At 38.3% G+C, this 15,798-nt stretch overlaps 1 protein-coding gene across 3 annotated transcripts in view; it reads left to right on the top strand.

Annotated features, from left to right (window-relative positions):
* Positions 1 to 1,656: 1,656 nt before the first annotated feature.
* The window catches only part of HBP1 (HMG-box transcription factor 1), a 32,088-nt gene continuing 17,946 nt past the window's right edge, over positions 1,657 to 15,798 (top strand). The window contains exons 1-6 of one of the 3 annotated variants that reach the window (XM_064289837.1): positions 1,657 to 1,766; positions 8,759 to 8,942; positions 11,352 to 11,580; positions 14,818 to 14,959; positions 15,322 to 15,433; positions 15,523 to 15,635. In XM_064289837.1, coding sequence (XP_064145907.1) covers positions 1,752 to 1,766; positions 8,759 to 8,942; positions 11,352 to 11,580; positions 14,818 to 14,959; positions 15,322 to 15,433; positions 15,523 to 15,635 — 795 coding nt within the window. In that variant the 5' untranslated portion in view covers positions 1,657 to 1,751. Of the gene's footprint in view, positions 1,767 to 1,923; positions 1,931 to 8,758; positions 8,943 to 11,351; positions 11,581 to 14,817; positions 14,960 to 15,321; positions 15,434 to 15,522; positions 15,636 to 15,798 lie in introns of those variants that run through there. The other 2 variants (XM_064289839.1, XM_064289838.1) reach the window with 2 other exon arrangements.

The following is a 15,798-nucleotide window of genomic DNA, read 5'->3' as shown; positions in this document are numbered from 1 at the left end:
CTCTGAACTGTTTTATTTAAGAAAGAAATAACATGTTTGATTACCAACTCTGAATATAGAAATGAAATCTCTGATCACATGGTAGGGAGGACTACTTTATAATTTCACTTAAAGGATTCAAAAGAAATTTTAAAACTTCTTTCAACACGTGGATTATTTCGAATTTCTTGGTTATGTGGCTTTCAGATAGACTTAAAAATTAAATGTAGGGGGTTTTAAAGAAATACTTGTTAAAAGTTTTTTTTTTTAATTTTTGTCAAAAGTTTAACTTCACAGATTTCTTATTAAGTTCCTCATCTAAATTTTAAGCATTCAATGATCGAAAGATATAAAATCTAAAAGCAGAGCTTAAATGATCAAACACCAGAAGTTCAAAGGAAAAAAGTTTAATAATGCCTCTGTAATGTGAGTGGGAAAAACATCAGTTATGGACTGGATGCGCCCGACCGTGAGGGACAACCATGTTTAAAGTGAGTCAAACTATAATGCAGGGAAGTCATCATCATCCCCTGGTGAGTCACAGCGTTAGCAGCTTAAGAAGTAACTCCTAGTGGAAACAAAGTGGAAAGACAGTTTTCTTTCTTTCATAAATGGGAAGCCGTCTGGAGGGGGAAAATGGCTTACAAAAAACTCACCAGAAAAACTTACAGAAAATGACTCACGAATCAGTTTCTAAGTTATACACTGAAAATGTTATTACATTACACCTCTCTATATTACCTCAACCAACGAACTAACAAGCTGGTCAATATGAAAAACAGATCTGTGACTTGCCTCCATTTCAAAGCCAGTAGTAATTGCCCACTCACAGATCCCGCTAAGACAACCGAGCTTTGTAAATTCTCCAGACCCCGAGCTTCTCTCACTGCCCTCCCCAAGCCTCACAGTGCTTGGCACGCAGCAGGCGTTCAACAAATTATGGGTGAATTGAACAGAGTTGGTAAAGATATCTCGAGTTACTGTCCTGGGAGTGGCGAGGCAAGGCAGAGGCGATAAAGGAGTTCTCGTTCTTCCCACAGGAACCTAGCACCACTTTTATTATCTCCATCAAGCCTAGGACCTCGATTTGTGGGTGACCGGGTCCTTCGCGAGGCTACACTGCTTCCGCTTGTGCAGTCATCTCCTTCCCCTCGCACTAAAACAATACCTTGGCTGCCTGCCAAACTTTGAGCAGCGAGCGACTTGGCTGTTTATGGCCCGGAAAGGGTGCTGCAGGAGGTTTGGGCTGCTCTGGGTGCTACCAGAGGCCCAGAGGAAGAGAAAAGACCCAAGCTTTATAACACTCCCTTCCTCCGCCCCCTCCTTTTTGTCCTAGACACCAAAACAAACGAGCTGATACACGTGTCCCTATGACTCTTGTTTACTATCAAGACGGCACTGTGCACGCCCTTCTGGGATATGTAGTCCAGCCGGTTCCCTCTGCCCGCAGTTTCCCAGAGGTAATGCAGAGGATTGAGACTACGAGCCCATAATCCATTTCGGGAGCAAAATTTGGCTTGAACCCCCGGAGTCCAGCCAGTAATCCAATCCAAAGCGCTCATTCTAGTGATTGACACGCCATCTTCTCCAGTAAACACAACACAAAAGTCAATACAAGCCCGCCCCCCGAGACGGCCACAGGATCACCCAATGGGAAAGGGGAAGGATCGAAAGGCAGTTCTGCAGACCAATGAGAGCGCAAAAGAGCTGGGCGAAGGCTCAACCCTCGGGGGGTTGAGGGGAGGGGAAGACGAAGCTTGAAAGACTTGGTAATGGCGACGGGTTTGGTAAGTAGGAAAGTTTCGGTTGGGGATTAAGAGCGGCGGCGGGAGCAGTAACGCGCGCCGGGGAGGCCAGCATTAGTCAGATGGGGGATATGCGAGCTGCTGGTGGTGTTGTCGCCGCCAGGACGGCCCGCGCCTGGGCTGCCGGCACTCAGCGACGGGTTTGTTGTCTTTCAGTTGGCGAAGGGGTGGGGGTGGGGAAGGGAGGGGCAGGAGCCCGAGGGGATCGGGCGGCCGGAGAAGCTCGGTGCTGCGCTGGCTCTCGTACTGAAGGGCTGCACTCAGGTTGGGGGCAATTAACTGTCCGGTAACTGCCCGCTGCGAGCCCACGGCACCGGCGTCTCCCGCGAGCTCTTCGGGGCTTCGCGGCCGCGGCGGCGCAAGGGGGTCTCGGGGGCGAGGGCTGGGAGGAGTCTGGGCGAGGACTGCGCTTCGGACAGGGTCTCGCGGTGGGTGGCCGGGCCGGGTGCGGAGATGGGACGGGCTGGGGCGGAGGAAGGGGCCGGCGCAGCCCAGGAAAGTTTGACTTCAACTCCCCGAGTGTGGGCGGGGGGATCGGAGGCTGGCGTGGAGTGGGGGGCCGGCCAGGGGTGGGGGACCCCAGTGAGGTACCGCCTCCTTGTGGGCCGAGAGGGGTTCGGGCCGGGCCGGGAAGCTGGCGAAGACGCTGGGCCCCGGGGCTCATTGTTACGCAGTTCGAATGAATGGGCTCCGAGGCGCCTGCGCGGTGGGGCTGAGCCGAGGGGGAAAAACAAGCCCGGAGTCCAGGCTGCGGTCACATGATGGGGGGAGGGAAGGGTAGCGCGATGAATGGCGAAAGTCGTGGGGGATGGACTTGGCGTGGACCGGGCGGCGCTGCTGCTGTGTGACCGGGAGAGGAGGCTTGGCAGGCGATCTCAGTCTCCGCCTTCCAACCTCTGCTGCTGCTCCAGGCCGATTAAAACAAAACAAAAAAGAATCCAGGCGAAGAATCTGTAGTCGCGGTCCGGACGGTGTTTGTGTCTTCTTTAAACGCTGTGTGCTGTCTAGGGGTTTTCACCCTCGGCTTTGCACTCCACCCAGTTGAGAGTTCATTCTTAGGGAGTTTTCAGCACGAATCTTTTTTTAAAAGGAGCACTGACAGCAGAGCAACACTACGTTTTTTAGCTTAAGGGTTGCACTGACGCCAGTACGGGAGAAGGGTAAAAGGTAATTGTCTATACTGAGAAGTGATGGAGCGAGCGCCTTTGATTTATGGCAGTAAGGAATGACTCTTTAACAGTGATTTTGAAATTTAAATTACCTTTTGAGAATTAGAAAAAATTTAACATTTGTAAATACCATTCAGTTGTTTAACTCCTGATAACGATCTAAATCTGTAATGTCTTACAGGTTTAGTTTTGACTTGATCATTTATTTTTTGCTACTGTCTTTTGCTTTAGCTTGCAATCAGGAGTGTTACGGTCATCTGTTCAGTTTCCTCTATTAAACTCAGGTTTTGCTGGGTGGGCAATGTTTGACAAAGTTTTAAGGAAATTTGAATTATATTCAGAAGAATTAAACTCATTGTTTTTGAGCTACTGTATACTTTCTAATGAAGTTATTTAACCACTTTACAGCAAAATAATAATGCTCTTTCTTATAAATTGACGAATTATTTATAGAATGAAAATTTGATTTCACTTCTTTGTTTCCGTGTTACTTAGTTTCATATGCCCAATTACCTTTACTTTCGGACTGGAAAATCCTCCCCTTTTTTCGCTTCTTCAACTCCTACTTACATTAGGGAAAGGGTTACCTTTTCTTAGGATTTCCCACCCACCAAGTCTCCCCGATCTTTTGTACTTACACAGTGCATACTTCATAGACTTCACACATGGTGCTGTCACTTTAACGGTTGTTTCCTCCACTGTATTTTAACTTCTTTGGATTCTCCTTGCTATCCAGGTGCCATAAGCACCAGGCATATGGCATGGACGTAATGAATAAACTGCTAGGCCCTGAAAGTTTTTCAGGGAGAGTTGCAGACTGCCTCTTATATTTGTTTAAAATGAAGATACCAGGACTTTTTTTTTTTTTTTGTCACAGATTATCATAAGAAATTATTTTCTTGACTATGACAAATGCCTGTTTAGTCTATTATCTTTTAAGTATCAAAGTATTTACTTAGAATGACAAAATAAATTACAACTAATGACAAATTAAAAAAATGACAAATACTGTGTGTATCACACAATTCAGAAAAAATGACACAGTGTAATATTCTTATTAACAGTTATATCATATTCATAATTTGATCTGCATGCACTTCAGTGGTTCATATCATCACAAAATAATTTTTTCTCTCATGCAGTTGATTGAATTTTTTAAAAGTTACTGGTAAAAACCCACTACTGTTAAGTCTCTTTTGATTCGTAGAAGCACTATAGCACAGAGTAGTACTGCCCCACAGGGTTTCCAAGGCTGTAAATCTTGACAGAAATCCCAGTGCCACAGCTTTCTCTCTTGGAGCATTGTAACCATTGATCTTTTGGTTTGCAGCCAAGCACTTTAACCATTGTGCCACCAGGGTTCTCCAGATGTTGTTGGTAGTAGCTTTAAAGAGTTTCTGATTAATGGATTATCATTTAAAAAAAAAAATCCATTGCCATAGAGTCGATTCTGACTTATAGTGACCCTATAAATTTTTAGGGTTACCATCAAGTTTAGGAAAACCTGTCAAGTTTTTTCATATATGAATTTTTACATTATACCAGAACATTCCAGGTTTTTTCATACAATTCATCTTAAGTACTATTTGAATTGACAGCGCTCTATTTAAACAGTTTTGTGGATGATCTTATGTGGTGTATTATGAGTTTTGTATTACCTTCATCAGTATTAGCACTTCTGTCAAATCAGCATGAAATTAGTAAGAACTTGTCTAAATGTGATTGGGCAGTAAAGGCAAGGAGCCTGGTTTGGGCAGCAGTGGGTGATGAAATGAAAGAGTGCTTTGGAGCTAGTTAGGGATGTAAGATTTATTATCTTTTATACCTATGATAGTTCTGAAAGGTAGGTAGTTACTAGTCCCACTGGCACAGGAAAGCTGGCATGGAGGTTAATTATTCAGGGTCGTTACAGGTGGTAAGTGATATTCCACAGTGGTATATTTTACCAAAACAGTACTACCCACTGTAGATGTGTTTTTTTTTTCCTTAGCACAGTGGAAAATTAGAGTTGTAGAAACACTTCTGTGAAATCTTATGTTTGAAGAAGTTTCTATTGAAACTATTCTAAAAGAACTGCATTAAGGCCCCTTACAGCTTTTTATATAAAAAATTGAATTTAGTATAGTTTGTTAAGGAGAGTCATTTTAACTTGTAATTATGTGATCTATTTTAAATACCTTGTGTAAGAAATACAGATTGATTGGAAATTACTTTCTCTTCATTACCCCAAACAATTCGAGTGTGTGGTCTGGACTTGGTATAGAAGTTCTTCAGAATTAAAAACCAAACTCGTTGCTGTCGAATTGATTCCGACTTTTAGGGACCCTATATTAGAAGAGAGCTTATAGATGTTCCTACCATGAAAATCAGTAATGTCAATGGAAAGGTAAGGATTCAGGGAAGAATCCACCAAAACCCACTGCCATCGAATCAGTTCCAACTCAGTTGCCCTATAGGGCAGAGTAGAACTGCCCCGTGGGGTTTCCAAGAAGCAGCTGGTGGATTTGAACTGCTGACCTTTTGGTTAGCCATCTGAACTTTTAACTGCTGCACCCCTAGGGCCCCTCAGAGAAGAATAGACACTTGAAAATAATCTAGCCTATGTTGGTGTGTATCTTTTGTCTGCTTTTCTCTTCAAAAAAAGTGGTTCCATTTAGCAATCCCGTTTTCTTCATCCCTAATAGTACTTTGTTCACAGCTGTTTTGAGGCTTAAATATAATTAGATGAAGTATGTAGAAATGCTCTGCACATAATAGGTAGACATTTAGTAAAACCTGGTTTCGTTCTTTCTCATTCACTGAGGCTTAGCTATGTCTAGGCTTGTCTTCCTCTCCTATCTTTCTAAGATTTTATTTGCTTCCTAAAGTTTACATAACGTCAGAGCCTTTTCATCCCTACCCAGTAAAAATTGTAATATCGAACATGCCATTTCAAAGTACAACTGATGGAGAATTTTACTTTTCCCTTTTGAGAATCAGTGATTTAGAGAAGATACGACATGTCCAGAGTTAACTAAAGTACAAGGCAAGCTGTGTTGAGTCCTGTAATACTAAAGCAGTATACAAAAGCATGAATGAACAATAGGGTTAGCTCTACCAGGAGATAGTTGAAAGAGGAGCTTGTTAATTAAAATGAGTATCTAATTGGTATAATGTATGTGGGGAGTATTTTTGAATAAGGACTGTTGTGGTATTTCTTTATTATATCACAGGCCTGGCTTCTCCCAGAATATTTTGAGAGAAAATTACATTTACATATAGTTTCGAATTTTGTCTTCATATGTATTATTTAATGCTCACTAGTTTTTTTTTTTTTTTTAGAGCCCTGTTAGATAAGTAGCGGTACCTTGAGACAGGTTAAGTCACTAGCACCCAGGTTACACAGCCGGCAAGGGTGAAACTCTAGTCTGTTGACTTTAGGCTCTCTTGTACTATATAGTAGCAAAACCTCAGTTATCTAAAGACCAAACTTTTGATAGCTTTGAACATTGAGAGGTCCAAACACATAGAACTCAAGTTCAGCGAATATTTATTTGGTCCCTTTTGTTATTTGTAGGTAGCTCTGTGTTGAAATTAATGGTTTTTTGTTTGTTTTCTTAAAAGAGTTAGTGTTAGGCTGATGGTAGATAACTGAGACAAGGTGCTGAAGAAATGAGAGAAGTTGCAAGGACATGCTAACCTAGTGCTGTCGAGTCGATTCCGACTCGTAGCAACCCTATAGGACAGAGTAGAACCGCCCCATAGAGTTTCCAAGCAGCACCTGGTGGATTTGAACTGCGGACCCTTTGTTTTGCAGCCGTAGCACTTAACCACTACACCACCGGGGTTTCCTAAGGACATGCTAGTGTATTGTAAATTGTGAATGGTGGACATTGCAGAAACTACTAATAGGGAAATCTAGCTAGAAACCAAAAAATCAAACCCATTGCCTTTGAACTGATTCCGACTCAAAGCGACCCTATAGGATAATGGACCTGCCCCATAGGGTTTCCAGGGAGCAGCTGGTGGATTTGAACTGCTGACCTTTTGGTTAGCAGCCAAGTTCTTAACCACTGTGCCACCAGAAAAAACCAAAGAGCTCTATGAAGGGAGGGGGAGGGCAAGACATTGCAGCTCTGCTTTTGTTGACCCTAAGAGCAGCACTGTTTCATAGTGCTGAGGCTATATGTATGTAGTGCAACTTCTGAATTTCATAATAGAGGTAAAAAGTTAATGGGACTGTTTTCAACTTTTGGATTACAGTTGAGGTTGACTTCTCCAGATCCCATCTGTATGTCAAGCATAGTACGTTTCGAACTGTTAAGAAAGGTTAAATTATGTTCTGTATACTTAATTTATGGGAAACCCTGGTGGCATAGTGGTTAAGTGCTATGGGTACTAACCAAAAGGTCATTAGTGTGAATCTGCCTGGTGCTTCTTGGAAACTCTACCGGGCAGTTCTACTCTGTCCTACAGAGTCGCTATGAGCTGGAATCAACTTGATGGCAACTTTTTTTTTTTAGTACTTAAAATACAGAGATTTGTATTGGAAATATTTAAAATCTAGTTTCTGAATTGTTAATATTAGCTATTCACAGAACTCATAGGATGTCTAGTTCCTCTCTCTTGTTTTATAAGATTGCTAAATAAAGAATCTTTATTACCAATTACCTTTTATGAGAACTCTTTCAAAGGAAGCTGGGGACAGGTAGCTTATGTAGGCAGAAATTGGGAATGTGAATAGCATGATTTTGTATAGATTCAAAGAGAATGTTCATAGTTCTGATCACGTCAGACCTCAGTTCAAAAATCCTTAGTGGTTCCCCAATGTTTGCTAATTGCTAATAATAATAATAATAATAATCACTCTACATAGAGGGTTTTTGCTCTATGTTAGGCATTATCCTAAGCATCTGTTTTACATTTCTTACCTCATTGAATTTTCACAACAACCTGTGAGGTAGGCCCTTTTATTACCTTCATTTTATAAAAAAGACAAAGCTTTTAATTGTCTGGGGCACATAACTAGCAAGTGCAAATCCAGGATATAAATTTAGGCAGCCTAATTTCAGAGTCCTTACTCTTGTCTACTAAAAAAAAAAAAAAAAAAAAAAAATCCAGTTTTCTAAACTAGTATTGAAGATTCTGATCCCAGTCTACCTTTCCTGCTTAGTGCTCATGACCATTTGACATGCAGGGCTGTTAATACCTTCTAATGATATGGATTCTACATTCTCCTGATCTCATTCAGTACTTTTTAACTGCAAGTGTGCTCGTGGGAGTTTCAGTAGATTTTGCTCCCTTTATGCACATTCATTAAGTCCTGCTCTGTAGAACTATGTCTTTCCATTAACATATAGGTTCCTTGAGATCTCTGATAACTTGTCCATTGAGGCCCAACATTGCAACTAGTATAATACCTTTACATTGCAGATATTAAATAAATTTGAAGATTCAAGTAAAAAAAAAAGATTTCATTGGTCTTAACAGTTGTGTCTCAGAGTTACTAGATTTAAGAAGAAATAAGCATATAACTATGCTATTTTTTTGGAAGAAGAGACTTATAAATTTAAAATATTACTCCTTTGGAATATAGGTGTAACTTAGTGCTGACAACACAGTTGTAGATCAAGATATTAGGGAGTCTGCCTGGTCTAAAGGATTTGAGAGGGGTTCAAATAGCAATTTGTAATTAAGCTAAAGAATGGAACTTTGTGATGTCTCTGATTTTATACTCACATAAAAAAAAAAGGAATACATTTTCGTGGTGGTTTCTGATTGATTTTATACTTACACATGACTTGACATTTTTTTCTTATTTTTAAGTCAGAGCACCATAACATGGTGTGGGAAGTGAAGACAAATCAGATGCCTAATGCAGTACAGAAACTCCTGCTGGTAATGGACAAGAGAGCTTCAGGAATGAATGACTCATTGGAGTTGCTGCAGTGTAATGAGAATTTGCCATCCTCACCTGGGTATAACTCCTGTGATGAGCACATGGAGCTTGGTAAACAAATTTAAAAATTATTTAGGAATCTCAATAAGCTTCTGATTAATTTTTGTGTTTAGTCAGCTCCTCTGCCTACCTTCGTCTGGTAAAAAGTACGTGATGTTTTTGTACATTAGGAATTTTCAGGACTCTCTTGTTACAGCTTTTAAAATGTTACTTAAAACCAGCATGAGTTTGGGCATTTGGTTATATAGATTCTCATTTAAAAATGATTAAATTAAGCTGCCTTACTTTGTGGGGAAAGACTGGATTGTTAACACCTTCAGGAAAACCCTGCTGTGTGACTTTTCGAAAGACATTACTTTTGAAATGGCCTCCTAGTGAGCTTAATAAATTATACTTGGCCACTCTTTGTGGCTGGTTTGCAGGTATGATGGGGAGATGACAGTGGACTCTTGGAATATGAGGATTTGAGGATAACATTTATGGTTATCACTGTTATTGAGCTACTGCAGATCTGTGTGACATACTCTTTTAAGCTCTTCCAGCGATATGTGATATATAGAAACGTGTAGGCTTGGTTCAGGTGTGATTTTGAATTAACCTGCTTTGAGGCTAGTGTTCAGGAGTAAATCACTTAGCTAATGAGTAACTTTGGCTTATTGCCCAGCTTTTCAGCTTGGCTTTGTCCCATTTAATATGTACTTTTATTTAATGTTTGTATGAACTCTGAGGAGTATATATGATCATCCCCATTTTATAAATGATAAAATGGAGCTTATATTCTAGAGTAGTGTTTGGATATTTGGGGATCCTGGAGCCCTGGTGGTGTACTCGGCTGCTAACCGAAAGGTCAACAGTTCTAACCCACCAGCCGCTCCGCAGGAGAAAGATGTGGTAGTCTGCTTCCATAAAGATTACAGCCTTGGAAACCCTATGGGGCAGTTCTACTCTGTCTGATAGGGTCACTAGGAGCCAGAATCGACTTGATGCCACTGGCTTTGGTTTTGGTTTTGGTTTGGAAGTCTTGGGACGTAACCTGTTTGAATGCCAAAGGTCTCCTGAACCCTACTTTTCACTGAGCAGTGGTCACTGTTGAGCAACGAACCATTTTAATCAGGTAGTTCATTCTCCATCGTCACGTTTTAGGTTTCAGGAAGAAATCAGGAACTTAGAACCCAGAAGGGTTAAAACTTCATACTCACCCTCCTCTCAGTGATTTCAGTTAAAAAGTAATTAATTCCTTGAACTTGAGAGACAGAAACGAACCTTTTACAGTGAATAAGAGTGATTTTCAAAGGAAGAGTAATGGAAATGAGGGAAATAGTTACACCAGTGTGACAATTAAGAGAGACTTATTAAAAAAAAAAATTTTTTTTTTCTTTTATCTTAAATTGGTGTTTTAGAACTGCTTGACCTCCATGAAAGGGGATACCTTTAGTCAGTTTTATAACTATATATACTGAATCAGTATTTAATTAAGACATTTCAGTTTTAGTAGGATACTGTGAGGTATTTGCCTGGATAGAAATTATATGTACTTTTATAGGGACATTTTAGGAGAACTCCCAGGACTGGAAGAGTTTTCTTAACTTGTATATTGAAGAGACCCAATAAACCTATAGTATGTAGATGTGTGTTTCATAGAGGAATTTTTTTTAAAGGCTTACAAGGTGCATTTTTCCCCCACTTTTATTTTTTTTTTTATTTATTTTTATTTTTTTTAAGAATTTACCTTTTTTTTTTAGGATTCAGTCTTAAAAGTATTTATAGCCTTAGTGTGTATACAAGTGGTATCTGGTAGTATTTCTCAGCTCTTTCTCTTGGGAAGCTGAAAGTCTATCATGAGCTACCTTTTGAGAACACAAAGGAAGAAATAACCAATAGATACTAATGAGATCAGAATTTTTTAGTAAAAAGAAATTTAACTAAGAGTCGAGTAAATTGTACCTAAAAATTTATATGATCTGTAATCTCATCTTTGGAAATTATTGTTTCCATTATTGTAGTAATCTATATAATAGTTCAATGTAGTCTGTGAGCAATACACACACATACAATGCCTTTTTCCTCATGAACATACGAAACATAAAAGTGTCTGAGTGATATGTGGTTTACTCCCAGGTGACCTATAAAAACTGGGGAAAAAAAAAACTCAACACATACCAAACCCTGTTTTTCCAATTTGTGAACAGTTGTGGTAATTACGTGTTTTAGGTAGTGAAGTCATTACTACATTTATGTTTATTGGGTTTACTTTTCCATCAAGCTCTGTTGACCCTTCAGTGTAAAAGGTTGACATTTGTTTCATTCCAGAAAACATACTGAATATAATTCAGAATTTGTGATTTTCCTTTCACAAAATTAATTAGCTAAATTTGAAGACTTCTATTCCAACTGTAATTATATTGTTGTTCCTTGTATTAGTAATTTTTTTTTTATAATTTTTGGTGTTTTTATTTGCAGATGACCTTCCTGAACTTCAGGCTGTTCAAAGTGATCCTACCCGATCTGCCATATTCCAGCTAAGTTCAGATGTTTCACATCAAGAATATCCGAGACCATCTTGGAACCAGAATACCTCAGACATATCAGAGAATACTTACCGTGAAAATGAGGTGGATTGGCTAACAGAATTAGCAAATATTGCTACCAGTCCACAAAGTCCGCTTATGCAGTGCTCATTTTACAACAGGTAAGAGCATTGATTATATTCATATTAAAAACCTATATCATTAAAAAAAAAACTATACAATTTTTTTTCCAGTTTTAAAATAAATAATGCTGTTAAGCCTCTAATGGATGGTTTTACTTAAATTGTATGTTAAACCTGAAAAGTCATTAGATTTTAGTTTAGCTCCTTGTATCATAATGATCACTCAGTGCCGTGATTTCATATTTAAAGTATTAGGTAAAGATGATAAGAGAACTAATAGTCAAAAATATTTGTAAATGTTTTGTAGTCATCAGAAAGTAAATTGGACTGAGAAATACTTTTACTGTACATTCCTACTTGTATAATAGAAGTGAAACTGTATTTGTCTAATGAACCATAATTATAATAAACATTATATGTTATTAAACTTTTATCAACCTTGAGTTTGGCTCCTTTTGGTCTAGGCTTATTTTCTTCCATAATGTATGTGGCCTTAGATTATTTACCTGTTCATGAATACAAAAATTTACTAATACTAAAATCTTGAACGTGCAAAAGTGGACTTCCTGTTGGTAAAAACCACTGTTTCATTTACCCAGACCAGAATTTAAGAAAATTATTGTGCTGTGAAATTATGGAAGCTTCCAACTGATACTCCTAGAGAGTTAAGCAGATAACATTTTATTAGTTATCTCTAAAATGTGAAAAGACAAAGACAAGCATAAATTGGATAGGTTATAGAGTAGAGAAATGCCCAGATTTGCACAGATTTGGGTAGAAAATGATATACCATAGTCAGTAGTAGGTGATACAGCAATAACTAAATTTTGGTAGTGCTCATAAGTTTGTATAATTCTTTGCTTGCTATACAATGAACTTCTTAGGTGTGAAACCCTGTTTTCTTACCGTCCATTAAGCTGTGTTGCTTATCTTCTATTCAGTAGTGATCGGTTTAGATTAAATTCAGTTTGGTTACGTTCAGTTTAATTCCATGTAAAAATAAACTTCCACAGGAAAGAAAACTCCCCTTTCAGAGTGTTATTTCCTTTATAGTCCCAGTTTTCATTGTAATCTTAATAGTCAAGAAGCTAAAAATTTCTGTTTTTCATTTAAGGACTGTAGAGTGTTTAGGTTAAAAAAAACTGATTTAATTTTTGGATTTTTTTTTTTTTTTAATTTCTAGTGTAGAGATAATACTATTCATTTTTCACAGCAGTATCATGAGGATTAATAATATAGTTCATGGAATGATAAGTAAACACTTCAGAAGAAAATAAATATAAATAAAAACATAAATAAAAGAGTATATATTCTTTGCAGCATTTCCTTGCTTCCCTTCTTACTAGGGAACAAGACCAAGAATCATGTTCTGCTATCTTATGTGCCTTCTCACACTGCCAGTGGCTGTTCACATAACTTCTTGTAGAGTATTAAACTATGTTAGTCTTTGAGCTTTGGATGTCCGAAGTCATAACTGTATGGTACCAAGGGGTTGAGGACAGGTAAAATTTATATTATCACAGCATATATAGAGGGATGAAGGACTGTTGGTGTTAGTGATTTAGACCCATTTAGCTTGTTAATTTTTATAGAACATTTAGGCCAACTAAGAACATTGCACTGTTACTTCTGTTTTAAATGGATAAACAGAAGAACTGATAAAAACTTTTCTTTTATTAGGGATGAGCATAAGGAATTTTTAGCAGTTTTCCCACTCTCTAATATTTATATATCTAAATGTATAATAAAAGGAAGAAGTTGGGCAAAGAGGAAACATTCAGCATGTAATTTAAAATCTAAAATTGATTGGAGAGTATGCTAAAATACATGGAAATTTGAGGGACTTTTTAAGAAGTAATATGAAAATGGAAGCAAAGTACAGCCTCATAAATCCTCATTAAAAAGTAATTTTTGCAAGTGTATAATGAGAAAAACCTTAATGGGGATAAAATAAAAATTGAGAGGCTAATAAAATTTCCAAGGAAATAAGGGAAAAATTGGAAAAGATGTCCCTCATTCCCACTTTTAAAAGAGGATAGGACAGACATGCATAAACTTTTTTTCTGTTAAGGACCAAATCTCTGTTTGGCATCTCAGAATTTAGGACCTCTGGACAGGTTTCCACTCAGACCTTACTGTCTTCCTCTCTCCTTCTTTTCCAAACTCCAGAATCAATACACATTGCTAATCCATCCTTTATAGGCTTACTGTTACCCTTCTTGTGAATATCTGATCTCTTCATGAGGGAAGGACCTTAGTAGTTTCTTGAGCTAAAGTTTTTAAGGGGCTTCTTTAGAGGAGATAAATAGACCTTGCATGTAGTTTATTTTCAACAAATTTTTATTAAAAAGCAAGAAATAGTGTCCAGTTACAAGGAGTTGTAGATAAGGTGCTTCCTGTTATAATAAATTTAAGCATTTTACCTTATAGTAATTCATTGTATCTGCTCAGTGATAGGTGGTTGGCAGACAAAGAGTTCAGTGTTGATCACATTAAGTTTCTTGTGTGCTGGCAAGTTGATTTGGACTCGTAGAGACCCCTGTAGGATGGAATAGAACTGCCTCATAGAGTTTCCTAGGCTGTAATCTTTACAGAGCAGATCCCCAGGTCTTTTTTCCTGCAGAGCTGCTTGTGGGTTTGAACTGCTGACTTTTTTGTTAGCAGCCAAGTGTTTAACTATTGAGCCATCAGGGCTTCTATGTTAAGCTTAAAACCAACCAAACCCATTGCCATCAAGTCCATTCTGACTCTTAGCAACCCTATAGGACAGAGTAGAATTGCCCCATAGGGTTTCCAGGGAGTACCTGGTGGATTTGAACTGCCGACCTTTCGGTTAGCAGCTGAACTCTTAACTGGTACGCCACATAAGCTTAGATACACTTTATTCATATTGAGACTGATTGAGTACATAAAGGTAGAGGAAAGAAAGTGATAAGGAGCCCTGCACAGGAACATCGTCATTCATGACTGAAAATATGTATATTTATGTGTATTTGTAAAGAATGGATGGCATAAATAAATGAAAAAATGTTTAGTGATTTAAAATACATTGTCAAATCTGAAAAAAAAATGCTATTTAAAACGTATGAGGAGGATTTAGGTAAGTTGTGTTAAGGAACAGCATATTATAAATGAAACCTTGCTGTCTTTATTGTTTTCCTTATATGTCTTATATGTAACATTGGCATTTGAATGTGAATATGAAGTTTTTCATCAGAAGGAAAGATCTGTTTTAAAAACCTGTGCTTTATGATTAAAACTGCTGCTTTATTTTAGATCATCTCCTGTACACATCATAGCGACTAGCAAAAGTTTACATTCCTATGCACGCCCTCCACCAGTGTCCTCTTCTTCTAAGAGTGAATCAGCCTTCCCTCATCACCACTGGAAGGATGAAACACCAGTCAGACATGAAAGGGTACGTTTATTTATGAGGTTAAACTTTGACACAGTTTGTACAATAGTTGAAATAAATCAACTTTCCCTGTTTAAGAAATTCTGTAGAAGCACATACAGATGGGAAATAGGTCTCATTGTTCTGGATTTGATTTTATGTATAGCTGTATTACTGGTTTAAATAAAAGCAAAGCATTAAAAATGGGAACGTGCATTTAAAAGTTCCATAAATGTCTATAAGCTTCAGTTTTTGAAGGCACTGTATTTTTCCCTACGTTTAGAATGACTAAATTATTCACTAATATGTCGGCTTGAGGTAAAAACAGGTATTAACAAGATACATTAAAAAAATCAAAATAAAAATGTTTAATATTTTCTCGCTAGGCAAATAGTGAGTCAGAATCTGGCATTTTCTGCATGTCTTCCCTCTCAGATGATGATGATTTGGGATGGTGCAATTCCTGGCCTTCAACTGTTTGGCACTGTTTTTTGAAAGGTGAAAAAAAAAAGTCTTGAATTTTCCTCAGCTTTTCCTTGTGTAACGCACTAGTCGCATATTTAACATTGGTATTCCGCTTAAACCAGGCACCCGACTGTGCTTTCATAAGGGCAGCAATAAGGAATGGCAGGATGTTGAAGATTTTGCTAGAGCCGAAGGCTGTGATAATGAGGAAGATCTCCGAATGGGCACTCACAAGGTAAATTTCAAAATCTTTCAAATTCTTTGAAAATCCTCCAAAATGAAACCTAGTTTACTGTTAACCTGAAGTTCTAGCCACCATTTGCTTTCATATTTAAATGGCACGTTACATTTTAAGTAGAGGTTTTGTGACTACTCTTTGTTGCCTAACCTGATAGAGA

The sequence above is a fragment of the Loxodonta africana genome, chromosome 8, assembly GCF_030014295.1.
Source record: "Loxodonta africana isolate mLoxAfr1 chromosome 8, mLoxAfr1.hap2, whole genome shotgun sequence".
Taxonomy (NCBI): Eukaryota; Metazoa; Chordata; class Mammalia; order Proboscidea; family Elephantidae; genus Loxodonta; species Loxodonta africana.
The sequence above is the reverse complement of the archived record's forward strand: the minus strand, read 5'-3'. Positions and strand labels throughout refer to the sequence as shown.